Source organism: Brassica oleracea, chromosome C4, assembly GCF_000695525.1.
Source record: "Brassica oleracea var. oleracea cultivar TO1000 chromosome C4, BOL, whole genome shotgun sequence".
NCBI lineage: Eukaryota > Viridiplantae > Streptophyta > Magnoliopsida > Brassicales > Brassicaceae > Brassica > Brassica oleracea.
Window position 1 is genome coordinate 7,352,438 of NC_027751.1, and position 25,722 is coordinate 7,378,159.

The 25,722-nt window shown below is 37.0% G+C and overlaps 4 protein-coding genes across 6 annotated transcripts; all 4 read left to right on the forward strand.

Annotated features, from left to right (window-relative positions):
* Window positions 1-1,063: 1,063 nt before the first annotated feature.
* On the forward strand, window positions 1,064-7,580 carry LOC106341873 (protein ROS1). Its single transcript, XM_013780610.1, has 21 exons — window positions 1,064-1,230; window positions 1,434-1,616; window positions 1,698-1,816; window positions 1,898-2,827; window positions 2,913-3,308; window positions 3,389-3,479; window positions 3,569-4,637; window positions 4,720-4,799; window positions 4,876-4,960; window positions 5,048-5,139; window positions 5,213-5,281; window positions 5,354-5,390; window positions 5,472-5,554; window positions 5,683-6,102; window positions 6,276-6,312; window positions 6,447-6,504; window positions 6,580-6,719; window positions 6,811-6,876; window positions 6,961-7,075; window positions 7,149-7,187; window positions 7,267-7,580. The coding sequence occupies exons 2-21, from the start codon at window positions 1,519-1,521 to the stop codon at window positions 7,380-7,382; spliced, it is 4,140 nt and encodes a 1,379-aa protein (XP_013636064.1). The 5' UTR covers window positions 1,064-1,230; window positions 1,434-1,518; the 3' UTR covers window positions 7,383-7,580.
* A 168-nt stretch (window positions 7,581-7,748) lies between these two features.
* LOC106342455 (polyadenylation and cleavage factor homolog 4-like) lies at window positions 7,749-12,371 on the forward strand. Of its 3 annotated transcripts, XM_013781396.1 has the most exons (8): window positions 7,752-7,862; window positions 7,940-8,351; window positions 9,267-9,368; window positions 9,454-9,711; window positions 9,811-9,933; window positions 10,015-10,452; window positions 10,539-12,017; window positions 12,106-12,371. In XM_013781396.1, exons 2-8 carry the CDS (start codon window positions 7,992-7,994, stop codon window positions 12,118-12,120), a joined length of 2,775 nt encoding a protein of 924 aa, XP_013636850.1. In that variant the 5' UTR covers window positions 7,752-7,862; window positions 7,940-7,991; the 3' UTR covers window positions 12,121-12,371. The 3 variants fall into 3 exon arrangements, with proteins under 3 accessions (XP_013636849.1, XP_013636850.1, XP_013636851.1); XM_013781395.1 differs by having other exon boundaries at window positions 7,749-8,351; XM_013781397.1 differs by lacking the exons at window positions 7,752-7,862; window positions 7,940-8,351 and having other exon boundaries at window positions 9,261-9,368.
* Window positions 12,372-14,041: 1,670 nt separating this feature from the next.
* LOC106341442 lies at window positions 14,042-14,983 on the forward strand. The gene has a single exon (XM_013780216.1). It carries the CDS (start codon window positions 14,042-14,044, stop codon window positions 14,981-14,983), a length of 942 nt encoding a protein of 313 aa, XP_013635670.1.
* A 2,575-nt stretch (window positions 14,984-17,558) lies between these two features.
* Window positions 17,559-20,638, forward strand: LOC106337994. The gene is made up of 6 exons (XM_013777075.1): window positions 17,559-17,650; window positions 19,137-19,328; window positions 19,409-19,493; window positions 19,632-19,913; window positions 20,008-20,226; window positions 20,381-20,638. Exons 1-6 carry the CDS (start codon window positions 17,559-17,561, stop codon window positions 20,636-20,638), a joined length of 1,128 nt encoding a protein of 375 aa, XP_013632529.1.
* The last annotated feature ends 5,084 nt before the right edge of the window (window positions 20,639-25,722 follow it).

Consider the following 25,722-nt stretch of genomic DNA (forward strand, 5'->3'; position numbering starts at 1 on the left):
ACATGTTTATTTTATAGATATGATCTTGATATTTAAAACATTTGTTTTTATAATTTGTTATTTTATTTTAAGTTAAATGTTTTTTCTTTTTTTCTTTCATCAAATTAAATAAAAAAATATTTTTTTGACAGATATTTGTGTTAAATTATAGTTATTATGATATTACTAACTTTTCTAATTTATTTTATAAAAATTATCATAACTATTAACGTTTTGTTCTTACTAAATTTTTAACAATTAAGTAAAATAGAAAACATTATTTTCGGATTTGTTTTTTGCCTACCCTACTAAAAAAAAAAAAATGAATCGAAATCGAAATGAACCACGAATTGAACACGCCTAAGTGGAGGTACAAATAATAGCCTAATAATCATCTTATAACCTACTCTCATATTAGTTGAAAATAATTGTTCTAAGACGTATCACCTTACTAACATTCAACTATGTTTTCTCTTTTTGAACAAAATACAAATTTATTTTTTTGCAATAGTTGAAAACCCAACTTCAGGAATAAACAAGAAACATTGTTTTACGTTAAAAGTTTGAAACATGTTTATCATCTTCACATACAAATTAAGTTTCTCTCTAAATTATCATAGAGGCACATTGAACTATTTATAACAATTTTCAGATACCGTATAACATGATTTAGAAATTATTATATCTCCACCCATTAAAAAGTTGATAAATTAATGTATGGTCAAAACTTTGAATTCTACTAAAGATCAACCGACGTAAGGTTAAGAAAAATAAAATGTTTCATAAAAAAACATCACATATTCTTTTTCTTTTTTATTTGTTGATGAAAAGGTTATACGTAAATATGTTACATGTACAAAGACGAAGAAGAAAGGAGAGAGAAAAAGAGAAAGATAAAATAATAAGTTGATGAATATATTAATATATTTTCAACTCATCTTTCCAATAGTCCAGGAGACCAAGGAAGACGTGTTTCTTACATAATTTTAAAAACTTTTCCCGCCAATCAAACGGTTTCACGCGCTTGAACCAACGGCTTTATAAAAATACAAAGACATAAATCACGATCACAATCTCCTCTGCTCCTTCACAAGTTAAAGGCCAAAAATGCTTTTAACCTTTTTTCTATATAACTCGTATCTAGATCACTCAACTTCGTCATTACCAAGAGAAACGGTGTGTTCTTATCCTCTTCAAAGCTACCCTCCGGACCGAACCAACTCTTATCACTTTGATCTACTACCTCCACAGGTAAATCTTCTTATTTATGTATTTGTGTTTTTCTTTTTTACATTTTCATCAATTTGTTGTGTAATGAAAAGTCTTCTTCAACCTAACTCACCTAAAATCAATGACTCCCGGAGATCTCTCTAAACCCCCCCCCCCCAAATGGATCTAAACAATTTCAGACTCTTTGAAGAAATTTTCAACCTTTTTAAATCCATTTTTTGCAGTTAAAAATAGAAACTTTGCAAGTTTTAAGCTTTTGATGATGATGGAACAAGTTGTGTAAAAAGAGACAAGAACTGAAGTAGATAAATGGATAAACAAGCGAGAGAAGAAACTACATGGGTTCCTCAGACACCCATCAAGCCAATTGCTCCGATCTACCCAGATCAGATTCAGACAGAGGAAAGGTAAAGTCTTTTGTCCTAAATTTAGAAACTTTTTAAGAGATTTTGTGTTGGGTAAATTGCTAAAGGAAGTGATGCATGCAGGAGATTCGCTGGGAACAAAGACAAGAGTGGTCTTGACCATTTGTCTTTTGGAGATTTGCTGGCTCTAGCCAACAATGCTTCATCAGTGTTTTTATCTCGTCAGAGTGGGATTGATAAAGGTAAAGAGAGAGAGAGAGAGAGGGCTTTTGATTAGAGATTTAGGGAAAAGATTGTCATCTTGATGATTGTTATTTTTACAGAAAGTGTCATCAAGACTCCTGAAAAGCCAAAGAGGAAGAAGCATAGGCCAAAGGTTGTTAGAGAAGCGAAACCGAAGAGAGATATTAAACCGAAAACTCCGAAGAAGCCTGCTGCTGCTGTTGAGGGTGAAGAAAGCAAAACGCCTAAGAGGAAATACGCGAGGAAGAAAAAAGAAGCTGGTGAGGATCAAGAAGAATACACGCCTGTTGAAGAATCATCAGGAGCAGCAGCAGAAGATGGAGAATCTTCAGCTCATGATGGCAAGAAGGCTTGTAGAAGAGCCTTGGAGTTTGACGATGAGAGTCTCAAATCCGAAAACGGAGAAACACAGCACAGAGATGAGACAAAGCAGGATCAAGACTTGCAAGATTGTCATACGGCGGCAGTGCCCAGCACGCCTAAGAGAAAGCGCAGCAGCCAAAGTAGAAGAATGGGAAAGGAACCGAAGAATAATGAGGCACAAGCCACAAAGAGGAGACAAGGCAAAGAACCAACTAGAAGTAACATATATTTTTCAGGGGAGCTATACGAGCAGGTGTTTGCGGACAATGAAGCACAATGGTTGTTTTCCACAGACTGGCAGCAGAAAGGGATGAGATCTCGTTCCACAACTGGACAACAACTTGTTACACAAGAGAATGTTTCTGCCTATAACTCAGGCTGTAGATTCCTAACCTTTCAGGGAAGGCAGAGTTTTGAGTCTAATGCTCACTTGGATAAGATAGAAACTCCAACAAAGAAGAGAACTACAGGCCACGCTCGGTTCCGGGGTTTGTCTTCCACAAATAAAGCTTCTGAGCAGTCCCAAGTAGGATGGTATAGCAGACAGACGCAAGTGGCCTCAAGCAGAAAGAAACGAACCACTAAGTCTCAGACCAAACAGCTCACTCTTCTCCCTAATCACTGCCACTTTCCACCTTCATTTGCTGGTAATGAGATTTTACTCTCTTTCTTGAATCTTGAGCTTAATGAATGCAGACTATTTTTTGTTGACAATGTTGATGTTCTTTGCAGCAGGACTAGCTCCAGAAGCTATTTGGCAGCAGCGCCACTCTATTGAAGCAATCAGCGAGCTAATGCGTCTACTAGACATCAACAGAGAGTACTCAGAAACTGCTCTTGTTCCTTATGGAATGAACAGCAGTTACAGCGTAGGAAACCAGATCGTGCTCTTCGACGGTGGCGCTGGAGCTATAGTGCCTTCGACTCGCGTTAAGAAGCCGCGGCGCGAACGTGCAAAGGTTCATATAGATAATGAGACGGATAGAGTCTGGAAGCTTTTGATGGAGAGTATCGATAGCGAAGGTGTTGACGGATCAGACGAGAAGAAGGCCAAATGGTGGGAGGAAGAACGTAATGTGTTTAGAGGAAGAGCTGACTCATTCATAGCACGAATGCATCTTGTTCAAGGTAACTACACAACATGTTTTTCTTACAAGTGTTTGATCTCTTAGTTATAACTTGTTGTTATGGTCTTTGGTTTCTAACAGGTGATAGACGCTTTACACCTTGGAAAGGATCAGTTGTTGATTCTGTGGTTGGAGTGTTTCTCACTCAAAACGTTTCTGATCATCTCTCAAGGTATGAGCTCTTACATGGTTCTATGTCTTTTACTTAGTCTAAGACAAGAAAGAGAACGCAAAACTAACTTTTTTTTTCTCTGTCTCTAGCTCTGCGTTTATGTCACTAGCTGCGGAGTATCCAGTACCTTTTGTACCCAGCAGTGACTTTGAAGTAGGAGAAAGCTCCATGCCTTCTATCAGGATAACCTACTTGGACTCGGACGAACCGATCTCAAACCCACCAGTTCCCAGTGAGACTTCTGCTGCTTTAAACATCACAGAGCCTGATGAGGAGAAGGAGTATGTAAACAGCAATGACACCTCAAGAAGCAGCAGTGAGATTGCCAGCTCAGGGAATGAGTCAGCTGTCAAAACCACTGATTCAAAGGCGCAGGTGGATTCAGACAGAACTGGCTCAAGCGTAGAAGTTAGCAAGACAGTTCACATTGTCCATGAGCTGTTTCCATCTGAAGATTCTGTGCTCACAAGTCAGAAGTCATTGGTTTCTGATACTCCTCTAAGCACAGAGAGAGCAGGATCAAGCTCTGAGATTAACTCAGAAGTAGAGCATTGTACTCCCTTTATGAAGCTCCTAGAGTCTCAGGGGTCTGCTCAGCTACAAGGGAAAGGAAAGGACGTTATCACAGCTGATACTGTCTCAGTAGAAGTTGGGGGTTCAAACACGTCTCCTGGTGATTGTTGTAGCTCAGAGGTTAAAGACTTCTTCAAATCATTGAAAGGGTACACAAATGATGAGCCATGTTGCTTCTTTGGGGATGTTCAGAAACCAGAGATGCCTGAAAGCTCCAGCAGCGTTCCTTCAACAAAACTGGTGATGCAAACTCCAATTCCAGATATTAACGAAAGCACAAACTGTCTTGATGTCCAAGAAGGTACAGAAAAACAGCCAGGACCTGACTCATCATCCAAAAAGTTCAGTCCTATGGATAAGGCTACTTTCAATGCGGATGGGAAGAAGATTCTAAAGGAGGTAGAAGAGGAGTTTGATTGGGACAGTTTAAGAAGAGAAGCGGAAGGCAGAGAAGGCAAAAGAGAGAAAACAGCAAGGTCATTGGACTCTGTTGACTGGGAAGCCATTAGAACTGCTGATGTTAATGAAGTCGCTGAAACAATTAAGAGCCGTGGGATGAATCATAAACTTGCTGAACGTATACAGGTATATTTTTCTCACAATGTGACCAAGTTTACTGATGATCTCCATTTTGATTATCTGATGTTGAACATGAAAATTAATGCAGGGCTTCCTTAACCGACTGCTAACAGACCATGGGAGTCTTGATCTTGAATGGTTGAGAGATGTTCCACCTGACAAAGCAAAGTGAGTGTTTTGTTTCTTACTTATTAGCAGACATTGCGTTGCTCCTTCGATTCTCATACATTATACAAACATGCAGAGAATATCTTCTGAGCTTCAATGGACTGGGACTAAAAAGCGTGGAGTGTGTTAGGCTGCTAACGCTGCACCATCTTGCCTTTCCAGTAAGCTTGAATCATCTCCTTTTGTTGCTTTGGTCCCTTTCAAGTGGACTATAAGATGTATGAACTAAAGGTAAAACTTATTGACAGGTTGATACCAATGTTGGACGCATAGCAGTTAGACTCGGATGGGTACCCCTTCAACCGCTTCCGGAGTCCCTTCAACTACATCTTCTCGAGATGTAAGCACTCTACAATAAGGTTCTAATTTTAAACTGTTTCTTATTCTTCCCTGATACATTTTGGTTTATGCAGGTATCCTGTGCTTGAGTCTATACAGAAGTATCTTTGGCCACGTTTATGCAAATTTGACCAAAAAACATTGTAAGACCTCTCGTCATGTTTATGCTCGTTCTAATAACACATTCATTAGTCTAATGCCTTACCATCTTTCAGGTATGAACTGCATTACCAAATGATTACTTTCGGAAAGGTATGTATACTATATACACACATATATATGAGTAAAAAACAGGCAGGAGACTGATGAGTTTTTGATCTAATTGACTCTCAGGTGTTCTGCACGAAGAGCAAACCCAACTGCAATGCTTGTCCTATGAGAGGGGAATGTAGACACTTTGCTAGTGCCTTTGCAAGGTGATACTGATACAACTTCTCCCCTTAATTCCTTAAACGAGAACCCTTTGTTATATATCATTCAGTAAATGTTTGTGGTCAGTCTCTAATTGATACAGAGAGTTTAATAACCGTGACTTGTTTTATAGTGCGAGGTTTGCATTACCTGGTCCAGAGAGAGGAATGGAGAGACCTGATATTCCTCTACAGAGCCTGCCAGAGCCATTGCGGAGGCAGCAGGGGTTAGAAGTAGTCAACCACTCAGAAGCAGCAAATAGGGTCACAAGCTGTGAGCCGATAATTGAAGTGCCAGCATCACCAGAGCCAGAGTGCGCAGAAGTTTCAATGGCTGATATAGAGGACGCTTTCTTTGAGGATCCTGAAGAGATTCCAACAATAAGGCTGAACATGGATGCATTCACAAACAACCTGAAGAAAATTTTTGAACACAGCAAGGAACTGCAAGATGGAAACATGTCTGGAGCTCTGGTTGCACTTACCGCTGAGGCTGCTTCTCTTCCAATGCCTAGGCTCAAGAACATTAGTCAGCTGAGGACTGAACACCAAGTGTAAGCGTCCACTTTCCTCTGTTATTCACCGTGTCTTAAGGTTAAAATGAAACAGGAAACACATCTCTCATCATTAAGTGGCAGACTAAACATTTAAAATGCTAAGATTTTAGTGTTGTGTTAAACTTGACTTTTCTAACAGTTGAGTCTGTTTTTGTTTCATATATTTGCAGCTATGAACTTAAAGACGACCATCCTCTTCTAGCTCAGGTATGTGTCACATATGTTATACATATTTCTATCGTAGCTGAAAATACAACTCATAATTGATGTTTGGCAGCTACATAGTCTCAAGTGATGTCAATATTAAAAATCTAACTAGCTGGTTGTGTTTGCTTTGGCAGTTTGAGAAGCGAGAAACTGATGATCCATGTTCGTACTTGCTTGCTATATGGACGCCAGGTAACCTCTAAATCACTTAGTTGGATCTCAATTAAACAGAGTTGTTTCATTACTCACTCTGATTTTAAACACTAGGTGAGACGGTTGATTCCATTCAACCAACTAGAAGCAAATGCATTTGGCAAGAAGCAGGCAAACTGTGTAATGAGAAAACTTGTTTCTCATGCAACAACATAAGGGAGACGCAATCACAAACCGTTAGAGGGACCATCTTGGTAAGTAATTTGCATCCAACTTCTTTTGCCTAATAACTACTACATGTTTTTGACGAACAATTGCAAATGATATGGTCTAAATTTCATGTAGGTACCTTGTAGAACAGCAATGAGAGGTAGCTTCCCACTCAACGGTACATACTTCCAAGTCAACGAGGTTACAATCTTCAACTCAATATCTCCAATCTTTTCGTATGTTTATATGTACCGAAATGTTTCCTGATGTAATCTATCAATATAGGTGTTTGCGGATCATGAGTCTAGCCTAACGCCAATTGATGTTCCAAGAGACTGGTTATGGGACCTAGCTAGAAGAACTGTCTACTTCGGCACATCTATCCCATCAATATTTAAAGGTATATTGATCTTCAACCATGATTAGATTCTAATGTAACGATATTCTAACTTTTTAAGCTCTTTTGTTTTCAGGTTTATCTACTGAAACAATTCAACAATGTTTCTGGAGAGGTAATACAATTTTGCTTAAGCTATATATACATCAATTCTCACCTAGTCTAAAACCTTAACTTATTGTTGAAACTTGTAGGGTATGTATGTGTGAGAGGATTTGATAGGCAGACAAGAGCACCAAGGCCTTTGATCGCGAGGTTGCACTTCCCTAAAAGCAAAATGAAGTCACCGGTTAATCCGGATGATGCATAGGTAAGAAAACAAACTATGGTTACCAACAACAAGCCAATGTAATATATTAGAGTTGTAACAGGTCTTTGAACTCCCATGTTAGTGTGTCTTTTTGTTTGTAATCAAATACGAAGTCACAAGAACCAAACCCAGTAGCTAGCTGAATCTGTCGTCTTTTTTTATGTATTGTTCTCCGCCAAGTAGATGCCAACTTTAACTTGTTTCGTTTCCATACTGGTTTACCCGAACCAACTTAATTCGTTGAGGAGGTTTAACCGGACCAAATAATTTCAGATCAACTTTCTCGATAATGGGCCACTAAATGGGCCTACTAGCTCCGATCTCAGCGTTTGCTCTCGTCTCTTTAAAATCCCCAATTCACAAACCCTAATTGATCGGAGCTTGTCCACATCTCTGCCATTGTTGCCGAATCCGAAGCTTTCCTATCTTCTTCTCCTTCTTTCTCGGAGATTCTCGTCTCAGCTGTAGATTGTAACTTAGGTTTCTCTCTTATCGATTTGTAATTCAATCTATCGATTGCTGTAATGCTCTGTTCTATTTATCGATTTTTGAATTAGGGCAATTCCTCGTAGTTTCTTTCGATTCGTGTATTGATTATAGTCCCCCAAGATGGAGAATTCGCGTAGACCGTTTGATAGATCCAGAGATCCGGGGCCGATTAAGAAACCCAGGCTCAGCGACGAACCAATCCGGCAGCTTCAGTCGCAGAGACCGCTCGGTGGTGCCGCGGCGTCGTCGTCGTCAAGGTTTCGAGCTGGTGGTGGTGGGAGAGAAGCGGAGAGTAGTAGCGAGGCGTATGAGCCGCAACTGGTTCATCCGCATTACGAGCTTGTGAATCAGTATAAGTCGGCTTTATCCGAGCTCACGTTCAACTCGAAGCCGATAATTACGAACCTGACGATAATCGCTGGGGAGAATGTTCATGCTGCAAAGGCCGTCGTGTCCACCATTTGCAATAACATCATAGAGGTGAACACCTAGTTTTCATCCCCACTTGTTATAATCCACGTTTGTGTTGTTACTATATAAAAAGGAAAAGGTGAAGGTGGTGGTTGAGATTGTGATCTGTATACGAGGTTTAATGAGAAAAAGAACTATTTTTGAAAGCAACCCTAGTGTCTTTTCTGGAATCTATGTGCTTTTTTATAAGTATTTATCAAAGTCGCAGATCATTCTTGTGAATCAAAGTTTTTACTTTATGCCATCTTTTGGATCACATTCTGTAAAAGATCTGTTTCCCGACACTATGTTTTCTAACCATCTCAAATTAGCTGTTGCCCATGCAACAGTTTGGTCCATATTCATTTTTTTTATGAATGCATCATGTCATTGTACTGAGTTTTGTAGTGTGTAGTCTTTTTTACAAAGTTGGAGTTGTTCAATTCTTTTTTTACTTTGCCATTTGACAAGAGCTCTGTAAGCTATGTGTTAAGTGAGTTTGTATTTTCTTTTAGTGGCTTCTGCTTAACGAAAGCTCTCTCCAGGAAGTGAAATCAATTTGTAGCCATCTTTGGGTAGACGAGAATCATTGGAGCCTGTTCAGTAAAGTTTGTGGGAAAACAAGGATTGCTATTTCACTGTCTCTTCAGCTTAGACATTGACACTTCTAATAGTGTTTCTCTGCCATTTTTGGGCATGTAGATATTGCTGACGTTGTTTAATGGCTTCATGTGTCCCATTTAGATTCCTTGTTTGTCAGGATAATGTTAGTAGTAGCTTGAATGGCATTATATTTTTGGTGATTTGAATTCTGGCTAAAGATAAGTTAGTGATATTTGGTTCTTATCCTTTAGTGTCCCCTCTATTGTGGAAATCCTTGATGTTACTCTCTATGAGATCAAATTTGCCATTTTCTGGGTATCTGATGTGAAGAATATTATGCAGGTACCAAGTGATCAGAAGCTGCCAACGTTGTACCTGTTGGACAGCATTGTGAAGAACATTGGAAGAGATTACATTAAGTACTTTGCTGCCAGGCTGCCTGAGGTTGGTGTTTTGTTGGTAGTCATAGTTATATAGTTTCTTTTGCCTAGAAACTTCATCTGATATCTCTCTTTTCACTTCTGTGCAGGTATTTGTTAAGGCCTATAGACAAGTTGACCCTCCTATGCGTTCTAACATGCGGCATCTTTTTGGAACCTGGAAAGGAGTCTTTCATCCGCAAATACTTCAGCAAATTGAGAAAGAACTTGGCTTTAATGCTAGAAGTGATGGCTCAGCAGCTGCTGTTACCACTGGCAGAACTGATCTGCAATCTCAGCGACCACCAAATAGCATCCATGTGAATCCCAAATATCTAGAAAGGCAACGCCTCCAACAGTCAGGGCGGGTAAGTAAATTAAGCTTGCGGCCACTGAATTTTATTGGTGATCACAAAACGAAGTAACTTCATTGAACTTTCCTGGGTATCTTTTCGGTTTATGTGCAGACAAAAGTAATGGTTACGGATGTCCCTGATATCGCATCCAATTTGACTAGGGATCCAGATAGACTGGAGAGAGTTTCAAGCACAGCTTCTGGAGGCTTGTGGGCAGGTCCAGCTAAAGTGAATGTAAGATGGTTTTTCCTTGATTTGGTTACAGTTTTAACATATTTTCTGTCTTCTGATTGTGACATTCTGTGTTGAATTCAGACCATTCGACGACCTCAGAAAGACTCACTCAGTGAACCCCTCTACGAGAAGGATATGGAGTCAATATCAGAGGAATATGAATATGCTTCTGATCTACCGCACAATTCTAGATCAGTGGTTAAGAAAGTTGGTCCTAGGATTACTGATGATGGGAGTGGAAAACAATGGTACGAAGCTATGAGCAGGGGTCCTGATCTGATTTCGGACCAGAGGGAAGGGTTACACACCAAAAGCAGAGTTTCTAACTACGCAACTGCGAGACTTGAAAATTCGGAATCAAGTGGTCCCAGTAGAAATATAGGCGTGCCTTATGATAGTTGGAAAAACTCCGAGGAAGAAGAGTTTATGTGGGACATGCATTCAAGGGTATCCGAAACAGATGTGGCCACTATCAACCCGAAGATTGAATTTCAGGCTTCAGATGAATCAGAGAGACTGGTTAGCTTTGATAGTAATTTGCATTACTTTTTATAATGGTGTAACTCATTTAGTTTCTTGTCTTTTAACCTTTTCCCATCTTGTAGGAATCTAAAAATCACCTCTTAAAACGGCCAAGGTATTCAGCTGTCGATCCAAGGCTTGATCCGGTGAATTCTTATTCCAGAGAGCAAAAAGATTCAAGTATTCTTGGCCCTTGGACGTCTTCTCCTAGATCTTTGCATGATTCAGAAGTTTTTCCTTCTATTAGTGCAGCCTCAAATGCAGCTAGAAAGGGAATTCAGCCTCAATCTAGGATTGCTAGCTCTGGAATTTTGCCAATCTCAGGACCTGTGTCAGATAAACAGTCGAAACAGAATGTGAGCAAGCAAGATTCTGGAAGAGCTCACTCCCTCACTCAACGTGATCCTAGGGCTTCCCGGTTTCCAGCAAAATCTCAAAGTGAATCCGTGCGGCCCTTATCTTCAAGTAGCCAGTTTAAGAACACGAATACGCTTGAACTGCCCGATTCATCTCTAGTTGAAAAGTTTGACTCTAAGTCAACAGCTGAAAATACTCGAGGACAAGCCAACATGAATGATTTGTTGGCAGCTGTCATGAAGAGTGGAATCCTTTCTAATAATGCAACTTGTGGTGGAAGCAAGGAGGAGATGTCTCAAAACGGGGCTGACCCAAGGGCACTAACCCTGTCAGCAGTGTCTAAGGATAAGACTTTGCCAACTTCAGCCGCTGGCGCAGTGTCACTTACTGATGTCACATCAGCACAGACCTCAAAAGAGAAGAGTAAGGCCTCAGATCCTATTTCGTCCCTCTTGAGCTCCTTAGTTTCAAAGGGCTTGATATCTGCTTCAAAGACGGAGCTGCCATCTCTCGCTCAATGTGCGGCTCCTTCCGTTTCACAGGACCATAGTCCTGATCATTCTACCAGTAGTTCTATGTCTGTGGTTCCATCAGATGCTCAGCCAGTGGTTTTGGTGAAGAAGGATCCTTCCACTGCCCCGAAGGTAGCACCAGTGGAAACAGCAAAACCGGAACCTGAAAACCTCATAGGATTGAAGTTCAGAGCAGATAAAATCCGTGAACTTCACCCCTCGGTGATTAGTAGTCTCTTTGATGACCTTCCACATCTCTGCACCTCCTGTGGCGTTCGCCTTAAGCAAAAGGAAGAACTTGACAGGCACGTGGAGGAGCTGCACGATAAGAAGAAGCTCGAGTTAAGTGGCGCGAACAGTAAATGTAGGGTTTGGTTTCCAAAGGCTGATGACTGGATAGCAGAGAAATCTAGAGAGCTAGAACCTGAATATGAGGAAGTTCTGAGTGAATCCGAGAGTGCTGGTGAGGATGCTCCCGCCGTAGCTGCTGATGAGAACCAGAGCGCATGTATATTATGTGGAGAGATGTTTGAGGACTATTTCAGTCAAGAAATGGATCAATGGATGTTCAAAGGAGCTTCTTACCTTGCCATTCCTCCGGACGAGAGTGAGGCCAATGGACCGATCGTCCATGCAGCTTGTTTGACCAAGAGTTCTTTACCGGGCTTGGGTGTTGGGAATGCAATCAAACAGGTAACTTATCTTTAAAGGCTCGCTCATCTGAAAGTCCATTCTTTAATCCAGCATGAATCCACATTTGCGTGTTGTTCCATTCTGCTAGGAAATGATTGAGTAGCCTCCATATGAAGGTCAAAGGAACATGTGCTGGAGGAAGCGGTGGCATCACAGGGGAAACAGGTTTGGTCGATTTCACGTGATGCTAGTTTTGTAGAAAAGTGTCATGCTTCGAGTTGAGGAAAAAAGAAAGATGTGCAGTATTAAAAAATGAGAAAGAAATATATGCTTTTGTCTCTACTTTTCATTCTATACAAAATACAAAAGAGCAAAGAGGCCTTCCTAATATTGCACATTCCAGATTCTATGCCTTTCTTTCATGTGTCACAGAAAACAAAAGCACTAAGGTTTCTTATGTGCAAAGATTTGTCAGGTTACGTATCATGAACATCCAAAGCAACAAACTACTACCATATATGCTACCTTAGCAATGAATATTTGTTAACTTCTGTTGAATGATTGTTTTATCATACATTAACTCATTTCGAGTGTAGTTATCGTTATCATGTGAACTCTCATAGAATCAAAGTTCCCTTTACTAGTTTTGCATATCTGGGAAAGAGCAGATTCAGCTAACATTAATTGGGGAGTGAGAGAGAGAGAGGGGCAAAAGATTTTATGAGTTAAATTGGATGTGCAGTAGTGTTATTATAGGCTGTGTAGGTGGGGAAAGAGAGCTCTAGATAAGCAGAGCGACTGTCCTTCCCTTCCTTTTGGGAAACCCCAATTTTCACGTGAAGCAAGAGCTGGTCAATATTAATGTCGAATCAGATAGGCTGATCTCTGTTTCTTCAATTTCATTGATTATTCATAAATGCACAATTAGTTATTGCTTACAAACGCAGATGTTTGAGAACGTCAATGTGGTTTACAGTTAATGGTGTAGTTGCTCGAAGAAATAAATTACAACAAAATCACTTGAGCAACCGAACCTTACCAAGAGACAAGAGTTTAACGATAGGAGTCTTTTAAAAACGTGTTTATCTTAAGAACCACATTAAGCTTTTTTATAGACTCGATTCGTTTTCGTAACGTCTTTGATGACTCATGATGCCCAATTTAAACAAATAATATCAAGAAGACTTTGAGAAATGCAAGTCCAGTATATCATGTTTCGTTTCTTGTTCATTCATCATGTTTCATTTCGTGTCTTTATGTAGTTTCTTTAGGTAGACTTTTTTTTTTTTTTCTTCTTCTAAGCATTTGTTAATAATTTTTTAACTAGCCAATCTAGTTTTTAAACCATATATAGTTTTACGTTGCTATCAAAAAGATGTCTAGATAAAGTCGATGAGTTTTAAGACTTTATCAATCAAAGGTCTAGTGTGACTCAAGTCGTTCCCTGCCTGACGATCGCATAATTGTCATACTTTTGAAGACGTCATTGGCATACTATTTTGTAATTTTCTTAGAAACTAACGAATATAAATTACCAAACACACACATCTTATTACGAGAACCTAACCTGTATAAGCTATATACATGATTGATAAAATGGAAAAAAAGTTAATCAAAGCATCTCAAAGAAAAAATATCAAGCGAAGAAAGGAGTATATAAAAAATTATTACAAGTTGATAATGAAAGGAACATGGTTTACAAAATATCTAAAATTAAATGTATCTCGATCTCTTGTCATCGGCTTATTTTTTCCATATCTCACTTACATTTAATGGTTGAATTTCTTAAAACTTTTTATTTCAATTGAAGTATCAAATAAATAAATATTTTACAGACCTGACGAAACTCAAAAAAAAAAAAAAAGGTCAGAAGAGAGACATGTTCACATCCAAGACAAGAAGAAGAAGAAGTCATCTCTTTCTTCTTCATATAGCTTCTCCGCAACTTCCATACCAAAATCTTTAAAACCCTAAACTATTTTCTTGTAGGTCAAGTCTTTGTTCTTCAACATCATTTCTTATTCTCCCAAGACATAATCTCTTTCAAAGCTTCCTCCTCTCTAACTTCCTCACATTCGTGAATCATGAGAGGCATCGTGGCTTGTTACAGCGAACACGCCATTAACGTATCGGATGCGTACTGTTCAGGTCCTTCTAGTCATTCTTACGTGTCCCCGACATTACCTCCTTCCATCCCCGACACAGTAACTACAACTTATAAATCCCATCTCCCTTCTTCCGACAAACCCGTCTATGTTTCGCTCACCTGGTCGGATAATCTCACCGTCGTGATCTCCACGCAACCGAATTCTTACTCTGTCTCCCTCAAGAAACCAAAAGGGTCAAGAAACTTGACTTCTTCCTCCGGTTCACTCAACGCTGAGATCCTCTGGGATCTAACGGAGGCAGAGTACGATAACAACGGACCAGAAGCAACCAGAGGATTCTCCGTCACCGTTTTGGTCAACTCCGAGATCACCCTGAGAGTCGGCGACGTGCGAGACACGTCATCGTGGCGGGTCTCGCGAACGGAGAGGTTCTCTGGAGCTTGCTGGCTCTCCACGAAGGCTCGGTTCTCCAACGCCGGAGATAAACACGAGATTCAGATCCAATGCGGCGGAGGAGGTGGTAGTGGAGGTGGCGGTGGAGAAGAAGGGTACTTATGGAAAACGAAAAGTCCAGAAACGATGTCGGTTTGGGTGGATAAGAAGAAAGTGTTTGAGGTGAAGAAGCTGAAATGGAATTTTAGAGGGAACCAAACGATGTTCTTCGATGGAATGCTTATTGACATGATGTGGGACTTACACGACTGGTTCTCCAGAGAAACGGCATCGTTATCTTCCACTTCATCGTCTTCTTCTTCCTCATCGTCTTCTCCTCCATGTGCTGTGTTTATGTTCAGGAGAAGGAGTGGATTGGATAGTAGATTGTGGCTCGAGGAAGACGAAGAAGAGAATAAGAAAAAGATTGGAGTAAGGGAAGCCAAACATGCGTTTTCTCTTGTCATTTGTGTCTCTAAAAAGTAAAAAGAAACATTCTTATTAACATTTTTGTTTCCCATGCATTCGTATAAAGTTTTCATGATATTAGAAAGTAGATGTTCTTGTTTTGTAAAAATGTTCCTAATTATGTGTGCTAATTAGAGAAAAATCTCACAAAAAAAAAATATAACCAATTTGGACTTGCTTTTAGCCAAATTCATTTCAAACCCATCTCCGAGCGACAAACAAAGTTATCACCTATCTACCAAATTGCTCCATGCAGTGTGATGATGGGTGTCAATAAAGTAGTCCATTATTCTTAAAATGATCGTATGTTGAGCAATTTATCATTAAACGCCATATATGCTTATTATATATCTTGTAAAACAGGGATCGAAATATTTCTTGGGAAGAAAATAAGTTATTTTTCTCGGAAGGCTACGCTTGGTGCTTTGCGCAGCTCGGTGAAGGTTCAGAGAGCCTTCACGCTGAGGATTACAAGTACTTACGGATGAGTCTTGAGGTTCCGTAGTTTTCAGTATCATTGTTTGTGTTTGTGTCTTCCCTTTAAAACAATATGAATTCATCTTTTCAGTTCTTTGGTTTGTGTTTTGTTTAAAAGAGTGGTAAAGTGAAAGACCCTTTTAAAACCATTTTCTGAGTCGTCTTGTTCTTGTGAAACCTTTTAACAAATGAGTCACTTCATAAAATTTGTATCAGTTTGGTAGGTTTACAACTTTGGAGCCAAAGTGATCTTTGACAAGTAGTAGACATGTCATGCTTGATACAACTGGTAGTGGTAGCCCTGCTTTACACATTTCAACATACATATACTTCATATAGATAATAGATCTTTTCGTTATATTGAAGCTATAAGAAATTAGTTAAAAATCAAATAAAGTTCTATCTTTGCTCAACAGTGCACTTGTGTTATTGATCTCTTTTTATTCAATACACTAAATTGTATTTACTAATTTAAGGGAGAAAAAATCCGAACAAAAACCAGTTGTATATTAAAAGTTGTGTTATCATCTTAATGTATGTTTATTATCTAACCACGTAAGAGTACAAAGCATGATAATTACGATCAAAATAATATTTTTACAGGAAAATTTGATGTCTATAAAAAGGAATACATTTCCGTGTAAAATTTATAAAATAGCCAACCATAATTAACATCGCAGTAAAAAAGTTTCAGCATCACTAACCAAAAATATCATAGTTTGAGAACGTATTAAGACACCAGATAGTTCACATGAAACATATCTTCTTTGTATATATAAAAAGCTTTGTTTTTCTCCCATGGTGTCCAGCTCAGATGCCACGTCATCAATTAGTGTTCTGCTGATGCGACATCTGTCCTCAATTTAAAAAATGCGTTTCATTTATTTGAGGACGTAATGGATTTGGGTTTCAAGTTTGTACGGGCTTTATGTCGGTTTAATGGACCCAAAACTGAATAAATAGCAACTCCTAATGTATAGAAACGCGACGTTTTGGATTTAGGGCTGAACTTGTTCTTCATCTACGCCGTACGAGAGCTAAACTCGGTTTATGGTTTTGAAAGCGTTCTTTCATCTTCTTCCTTAAAAATCCGAGAGGCAACCAGTTACAGACTTTCAGGTTCACCCTCTTAAAATCGTTGCTTTAATACATTAGCCACGATCTCTCTTCAATGCGAGTTTGACTCCTGCGAGGCGGTGTAACTGTTGGTATGCAATCGAATTGGAATATGTAATATCATAGGTGAAAATGAAATTACTTTTTTTGGCTATAAAAAAGGTTGGCTTTCCTACTCTGAGAATCATCTCATCATTCAGTCCAAACAAACCAGTATCACTAATTTCTGAGAAATTATTTTTTCTGCTTTGAAGACCGGACGCTCCTCCTCCAATGTACAAGTGTGGTTGCTCTGTTTATGGGATGCCAGGAACGTCCAACTAGGGGAACTCATGGGAGTGAATATGCTTCTAGTGGATTCACAGGTTCGTATGTACTGCCGTTCGTGTCTAAAATATATCTTCCTGTTTTTTTTTACGTTTCCGTGTTGAATCCTAATTACCAATATTCCTGTTTAGATCTCTGTTATAACTGGTGTTTTCCCAGTCATAATTTCAACGTTTCTGTCGTGCTAAATCATTTTAACCAAGTTTACCTCCAATCTGTGTAGCATCCGCATCACCGCTTTCCATCATTATTGTTTCTAGCTTAACTTTGTTTGTAAATATTGGAGCTGACTTTTTATGATCTGAAGTTAAAATTTTCGTTAAGACTTTCAATGTTCTTCCCAAGAACAAATTAGTTGCTACTGTGAGTGACTCCTTCTCACCTTAATGTTATTATGTACCTTAGGTTCTTCATCTTCAAAGTTATACTAACGTACAACTTTGAATGAATAAACAAGTTGGAAAAGCTATTGAGACAAAAGGAAATTCTTCACAGATGGTGTGCGTACTTGCTCAGAATTGTGTTATTAACTGATAAACCAAGTGTCAATCAAGTATGTGTTTATAGGTTAGATTGTTATGTTGGTTTTTGAACAATCATCACTACAAGAATTCATCTTGATAGCTAAGGACCGGCGACAGAAATTCTGTAGCCTCAGTTATTAGCAACGTAAATGGCGACAGATGGAAACAAAATACAAATTGGCCAAATTTGTGGCTATTCTGTAGCTATCTGTAGCGGTTTAGCTAGGGATGATGTCTGTAGGTAATTTGTAACTATATAGCTACGCATTAGCTATAGATTGGTTGTAGGCAAAAAGTTTTTAGACATGAATGGTTACAAATGTCTTACTTTTTTTTGCTTATTAGTTATGAATACTGTAATTTTTTGAAAATACAGTATATAATGAAAATTTATGTTTGGGATTTAGTAGATCTAGATTAATTTGACTTTACATCATCAAATATCACGGTGTTGAAAATTTTAAACAAATCTTTTATGTGTATATCAAACTATTGGATGAGGCGCACATAGTCGAAAACTCAACTTATGCATTGTTTATATATATATCCCATAACACTAGTAAAAAATGTGATAGATTTCATTGCAATTCATCAAATAGTTTCAAAATTTTTAGTTTTCTTAGAGATTATAGTATAGGGGTTGGAGTTGATTAAAGCATAAAAAATAATGTAATAGTTTTTGGGGTTTTAGAGTTGGTTTTTACTTTTTAGTTGGTCACTAGCTTTGTTAACGTTGTAGTTTTAAGGGTTATAGTTTTAGGGGTTATAAGTTATTATATATGATTTATAGTTCATGGTTACTAATGTGGATTTACATTGAGTTAAATTAAATGTTAAATTCTTTCATAGTAGTGTGAAACAATTTTTGACAAAAAAAAAAAATAGCGTAAAACATTTTGGCTCCATTTTTTTTGAGTTTGGCTACATTAATAGTTTTTGGCTCCATTTTTGCCACCGTTATTTGGGTTTTGCCTCCATTCGATCTGACCCAAATATTACTGAAGTGTTTTATCTCTTTAACACTTATGCATTTTTACACCTAAACAAAAAAAGAACCCTAGTCTCTTTCCCCACATCTCTCGCGTGAACTCATTGTCTCTTCGTCTCCATTTCTCCTCCGTCGTGTTTGCCGGTCAGTCTCTTCATGGCTTCCACCGGAAAAACCTCCAATTGTCGTCGTTCACGGCGAGCCGAGTTAAATCTATTGGGTAATTTATCTTCTTAGTTCTTTCTTAGGGTTTCGGTTTGGGGTTTTTAAGGTTCAGGGTTTTAATTTGTCTTGAAAATCTGTTTCTGGGTCTATAATTCCTGTCCTGAGTCTCTGTTTCTGTCTCACACAATCGATTACCTCTGCTGATATTCTCAGCTAGGGTTTCCTTGTTAGGGTCTTGACTATCCGACTTATCTTTACTCTGGTTTATCTCGTTCTCTGTGTAATTGTTCTTTGTATCTCGTCTTCACTGTCTTGTTTATCTTGTCTCCGTTAAACTTGTCGCTGGTCTTGACTATCTATTTTTATAGTAGCTAGTTTATATTGTTAATAGTCTCTTTGTTACGATTTTGTTAATGGTTCTTTGTGTTATGGTTTAGTGTGTCATTCTCTGTGTGTTTCAGTCAGTTAGTCTCTCCATTTTCATATCTTTTGTTAGTTTAATAAACTATGTGATTCAACCATCTAAAGCTCTTCTTTTTATCTGTTTGTGCTAATGTCTTTGAAATCCTTGTAGTATGCATCCACCAAGAAGAGGAGGTTTCCCCGCAAGAGCTACCGCCGGACGAGGTGGACCCAGTTTCGTGAAGAACACAAATTCATGTGCTCCACCGGGATTTCCACAGCGAAGCATTGAGGAACTACTACAAGCACCTGCACGAAGAAACCAGCCAACTCTCCACCCTAAGAAGAGAGATGGTTCTCTTTGGTAAGATATCTTTCTGACAGAAATTTTATAAATTTGTATTAAAAGTTTAACTAACTAATTGTTCTTTGTGGTTGTGATAGGATATCAATTGACGATGAGGTCAAGTATGATATAAAGAGGGCTTTTTCCAACGATTTTGATGGAGCTTGGTGGAATCTCAGTGAGGTTCCTCCATAGCAGCAAGACAAGTGGTGGTCCAATTTTGTGGTAAGATTCATATTGGTTGTTTCCCTTAACTACCTCTTGTTTAGATTAGATCTATTTTGACATCATATTTTTGCTCTCTTTTTTTTCCAACAAAAGTCTTACTGGGATTCAGACCACCATAATTTGGTGAAGGCTCTTTGGACAAAGCAACTCAGGAGAATGATCTCAAACAACATTAGCAAGGGAGAGACAAACAACAAAAAACCCAACTTTGTCTCTGATAACAACTGGAAGTTGATGTGGCGACATTTGAACACTCCTCAGGCACTTCATGTTAGCAACACAAACTCCAAGAATAGGAAATCAGAGCGTGATGGAGATGGTATACATCAACACATCTCAGGTTCCAAATCTTATGCCAAGGTCAAATATGAAATGGTATAATAAACTTATTCTTATTGTCTTATTGTGTCTATTTGTGTTTCTATGTTTTTCTTGTGTGTCTTTTAATCCATTTGCTTTTTGTATATAGATGATTGAGTTGGGTGAGGAGCCAGCTATCACTGACCTGGTGCGGAAGGCTCATATGAAAAGTGACGGCACGTTTGTAGACAAGCGTGCACAGAGGATTATTGAAGAAGTTGAGTCTATTGTTGTTTCAGAACACCCCAGCACTGATGAGACTGATAGCCAAGGCTCCAACTCAGAAGCATCAATCACACCACTTATGAGAGATGAGGCTTTTTACAAGGTAAATGTTAGATTATTTTGTGGTTCCATTGCTGCGGATGTTAATGGTTATTGGTAATTGTTTGATAAGGCTTTATTTTGTTATGGTTGTGGTAGTGTTATGTTTCGTTGTATGTGTCTAGTGATTTTTGTTTCTTGTTTTTCTGCTTTTGTAGGTGGTCAAGCCACACAAAGGCAGGCTGTTTGGACTTGGAACAGCACAAATGGAGAACTATGATCACATTGCTCCACCTGTTGTTGTTCTTACTCGTCAAGCTCAATTGGAGAAAGAGGTGATTAATCTTACTGGAATGGTCAAGTTGATGAGCCAGCAGCTCACTGCTTTGTGTGAAGCTAGAGGAGTAACAGTCTCTGATGCAACTACCAGCCCTTCTCCATCTTCACCTCCTACCACCAATGAGCCGAGAATCTAGATGGTGTTGCTGACTTTCTGTTAGCTTTTTTTTCTGGAAAATTGAAGACATAACAGTTAGAATCTTTTTTGTGTTATGTCTGTTAGTTTTCACATATCGGCTTCATATTCTGTTTCTACTAAATGAATGCTTTGTTTCCATTATGTTCCAAGTGTTTCAGTTTATTTTTATGCTGTTATAGATTTAAAAAATCAATCTATATAGCTTTTTGTGTATTGTAAACAAAAAAATCAATTTTAATTGTCAGGATTCTATAATTTTTGTCATAATAATAATAACCACAAATTTGGTCGTAGCTATTCTGAATCCAATTCTTTAGATACAAATGTTTTGTAACTAAATTCGTAGCCCCATTTGCTATAATTTCGCTTAGGATAAATTGTTGCCAAGTTCTGTAGCCACTTAGCTACACTATATCTCTTGCTAAAAGCGTTGCTAAGGTGCGACAGAAAACTCCATAGCCATGTTGTAGCTAATAGCTACGGCCAGCGCTCTTGCTCATCCGTCGCGAGTGAGCTACGACATAGCGACGGATTGGAGTTAGCGTCGACGCTGACGCCACGGTTTCCGTGCGTCGCTATCCATCGCTTACTCCATTTTAGCTACAGATTCTCTTTTGTAGCAATGAATAAATCTATAGCTATTTAGCTTATTTCTTGTAGTGCATTGATTTGTTGTTATTTTTAAGAGGAAGGTCCAAGAGAAGATGAGGAGGGCTCACGCACAATGTATCTGCAGTATGTTTCCACCCGGAGCTTCCAATAATACTCACAGGATTTGAGGATGGCACTGTTCGCATTTGGCACCCTATGACGTAAGAGTGTTACGTACGAGTGTTTTATCTAAAACTTTTCTTCTGTCAATAGCAATGAAAAAAAAAAAAAAAAAAAAAAAAAACTTAACTACGCCTTGAATACATGAGACTCTTTCTTATATTCATTATCACAGTTGGTTTGTTTTCTCTATTTTGTCTTTTGATTTGTTATTTCCACTTTCGTATTTTCAGGCTAGAGAACACACTGAATTATGCTCTTGAGTTTGCGCCATTGGATACATAAAAAGTTTGCGCCAGTGAGTTTCTGAATTTATGCTTCCGCATTTGACGTTTCTGATTTGTTCTTAGTTTCCCTCTGAAATTGACGATTTGGAGAGCTAATAGCGCTTGGAATTGCTAAGAGATGTTGATGGATCACTGTTATATAATACAAGACCATGAAAAACAAATGTGTTTTCATTTTACAGGGTTGACGTCGTGATGCATGGTATTTCTGTGTTTATTAGTCCTGGTAGTAATAGTAATAGCTGCGTCTAGATGATACATTATTTTCGAGATTAATAAGAAAACAAAAGTAAAGCCAACACAACTTCCACAGCAAACAAAAAGGTCAAAGCGTTTCCCTACCCATCAGAACAAAACATCGAAAAGGGTGAAGATCACATAATCTGTACCAACAGAACAAAAAAGCTTGGTAAACAGACACTAATATAAAGGATTAACGCAAAAATAGAATGTAAGCCCACATACTACAATTATGAAGACTAGGGGAAAGCACATGGAAAAATAATGGCATATGATTGGTAGAGAGAGACACGACACACACAAAGGTAAAACAAAAGCATATATAGACAAAATACAAATCAACACCATACCTACATCGGACTATTCATTTTCACGTTCCCGCGTGGGAGTAACTTAAAAACAATTCACGAATTATAAAATAAATAAGACAAACATAACCCATCCATCACCAATTTTTTTGTATCAAACGCACAATTTTTTTTTATAATCTCGGTGTGATCCCAAAAAATTTTTAGATTCAAGGACGAATCACCAAAAAATTCATAGAAATTCGGATTTTCTTGCCATTTAAAACGTTTATGGGTGGAAGGAGAATTGAATACCAAACACACAATACTGGCACCAAAACAAAAATACGTTCGCACACTACAGTACATAGTTAAAACAAACACAGCAACCTGCGCGAATATTTTTGTAATTAGTAGTTTGGTTTTCAACAATTTTTTTTCGCGCTCACCATTCTAACAACATATGTTAACTTAGCAACAATTACATAATATAATTAAAATTACCAAATTTCAAAAAGAAATAAAAACTTCTTAAAAACAAAATAGAAAAATAAAAAACAATTTCATGGTTCATCAAATTCAAGGTAACAAAAAGGAAAAGGAATCTTACAAAATTTTCATCTTTTCTGAAACCAAATTTAACCTTAGAAAATATTTTGAAAACCATAATCAGTTATTAATACATAATGAAATCAGAAATTTAAACCAAATTAATTAAAATATATATAACAAATGAAAATAAAAATTTAGTTAAAATAACTTGAATTTAATTAAAAAGTAATCATCAAATAAATTTAAAGTAAATACATAACAAAATCCAAAATTCATAAAATGTATAAATAAATAGAGCAAGTAAATAAGAACAAAAAAAAGAAATTAATTTACGCTACTGTTAACTGTTAACGTTTTATCAAACCTAGGCCCTAAAAATAATAAAGAATTAACTCACCAAAAAATAATTAACTAATCCAAATAATTGTTGTTCCCTAACCAAATCCATGTTTACGTGTTACTTACTTTAAATTTAAAAAAAAAAACTAAAAAACTACTAAATTGCAAACATATATCTGATATTCGCTTGACTGGTGTAAACAAGACCAATCAATTAAAATGATCTAAGTATTCTTTTATATCTATCACTACATACGACTACTAATCTCAAAAAGTTTAACAATTAGGATATATTCGCAGGCCTACCCATTCCTATTAATATGTTAATTCATAATACTTCTCAAATTTAAACATTAGACCATCTCCAATGGTTTACTCTACTTTTTTTACTCTAAAATAGAGTAACTTTATAATAGAGTTTATATTTACTCCAATGATACTCTATTTTAGAGTTAAAAATAGAGCCATGAACAAATAAAAAATAAGTTACTCTATATTTGGAGTAAACCTATTTTTCACTCTATTATAGAGTGATAAAAAGAGTACCATTGGAGCATTTTTACTATAAACTCTATTTTAGAGTGAAAAATAGAGTGAAGTTGGAGATGCCCTTGCACCTTTAAAACATAAACGAATACACTAAATATTAACAAATTAGGGTCACAAGTTTTTTTTTATAAATTTCATTAATCTTACCATCTTTCGAACTCACTCACACCAAAATAAATTATTCCCTCATTTGGTCTAACATCAATCAACTTACCGTCGACAAAATCTTTAATAAGTAAGAACATTCACACAATCAATAATCCAAATACAAACAACAAGAATTTCAAAAAAATATTTTAATCAAGAAAAAAGCATTACGCGCGGACTGAACCTATACATGATATTATTAGTTTGAATCACTCATTAAAACACCTCATATTGTTTTAGTTCCTCTTTTTCTTCAGATATAACTTCAGTAGATAATGGTGTCTTAAAGCGGTTTTCGAGTCTTCTGAATCGTCCACTGGAGACATAAGCCGTTGAAGATCCATCTGCCTTCTGCCAGAGGCTTCTTTCGTTGTGTTAAGTTTGATGAGTTATCCGGTTATATCCGGTTAGGAGTTGTGTTCTATGCTCGTCTATTCCGTCGGTAACGTAACTCAATATAGTCATAATCATGGATATTATTGTACGGAGAAAATTGCCAGTAGTAATGTATGATGGAGAAAATTTTATTAAGAACGGTGAAAACTTTAATTATATATACAGTTGTTGCGGACAAATATTCCAAGGTATATCGAGACGTGAAAAGGATTTCTTACCCTAATTGATTTGACAAGTTTCAATGAGAAAATATCTAGAAAACCTATTACAATTTTTTTTTTTTTGGCTTGTATCATGTATTATTATTGATTTAGTTTGAGCTAAAAATCATATTTATTGATAAAAATGTTGCCAATCATGTATTAACTTCTATTTAAAGTTTGAGTTATTTTTTGTTATAGCTGAATTTTTTACAACTTTTGTAAAATTGTTAAGTCAGACTCAAAACTTAATGCAACATAAAAAAAATTCATATTTTACAAGTTGAATTACCATTTTAATTGATTATTTCTTTCTAAAATAAAACTGAAAATAATAAATTTTGAAAAATCGTTTACCAACAAAATTGAATTACGTTTTTAGATTCTTATAAAAAATAAAAATATTATTTATGTTCCAAACCAAAAAGTTTACCAATATATTATGTTTATTTTATTTTTTTGAATATATTTTCGACAATATTATACACATCTACCTAATTTTGTGCTAGTCACATATTTTTAGTAATTTTTCTTGTTCCTATTTTTAAATTATTAATAAATTTCAATTATTATACATAATCTTTATTGAAAATATTTTCTGATGATTAAAAAAATCAGTTATAAAATATTTATAAATGACCCTACGTTATATTACTATAAGGTTTTCTAAATTTAAATTCATGCTATTATTACTTTATTTAATTCATTTTTATTAATAATTTTTGTAATAAATAATACTACTAGTGATTATATTTTTTAAAAAAATACATCAAATTTATATTGGGCTTTTTGCAGAATTCACATACAACTTAAAGTCAAACACAAAACTAACCTCCATTTTTTGGAAATTGGTTTTTTCCCTATTCACCCCACAAGTTCATATAATTCACGAAAATGACATCAATCTTTTTTTTCTTTTCGAAAATGACATTTTTACTCTCTCACCCTCATCATCTTCAAGTAATTACAAGATTGTCATTGTCATCAATACCCCAACCACCATGAACAACCAATTTGAAGCTCTTAATGCTCCCAAAATCGAGGTATCCTTCTTCTTTTTCCATTCTTGTGAATTAAACACAACATATCTCTCACTTTCTCTCCACAATGAGCTAAAAAAAACCAAAATTTTGATTCTACACTTTTTATGGTTCATAGAGTAATAGAAGCTAACGATTCAGGGTGGGTCACTTTCGTTTGAGATTATGTGTGCTTGGAGAAGCCTTATGTGTGCTAAAGAATGAACCATAGAGGTTATTTTTGCAATTGACTTTGAAATCGGTTTTCTGAGACGACTGAAAGTTAAGTCGTCTG

Coding starts and splice junctions, on each gene's coding strand:
- LOC106341873 (XM_013780610.1), top strand. CDS start 1,519: ATGGATAAACAAGCGAGAGAAGAAACTACATGGGTTCCTCAGACACCC. Junction 5,140..5,212: donor CAACTACATCTTCTCGAGAT/GTAAGCACTCTA, acceptor TGGTTTATGCAG/GTATCCTGTGCTTGAGTCTA. Junction 6,877..6,960: donor CATACTTCCAAGTCAACGAG/GTTACAATCTTC, acceptor CTATCAATATAG/GTGTTTGCGGATCATGAGTC.
- LOC106342455 (XM_013781395.1), top strand. CDS start 7,992: ATGGAGAATTCGCGTAGACCGTTTGATAGATCCAGAGATCCGGGGCCG. Junction 9,712..9,810: donor GCCTCCAACAGTCAGGGCGG/GTAAGTAAATTA, acceptor GTTTATGTGCAG/ACAAAAGTAATGGTTACGGA. Junction 9,934..10,014: donor CAGGTCCAGCTAAAGTGAAT/GTAAGATGGTTT, acceptor TGTTGAATTCAG/ACCATTCGACGACCTCAGAA.
- LOC106341442 (XM_013780216.1), top strand. CDS start 14,042: ATGAGAGGCATCGTGGCTTGTTACAGCGAACACGCCATTAACGTATCG.
- LOC106337994 (XM_013777075.1), top strand. CDS start 17,559: ATGGCGACAGATGGAAACAAAATACAAATTGGCCAAATTTGTGGCTAT. Junction 19,494..19,631: donor CTTGGTGGAATCTCAGTGAG/GTTCCTCCATAG, acceptor TTCCAACAAAAG/TCTTACTGGGATTCAGACCA. Junction 20,227..20,380: donor GAGATGAGGCTTTTTACAAG/GTAAATGTTAGA, acceptor CTGCTTTTGTAG/GTGGTCAAGCCACACAAAGG.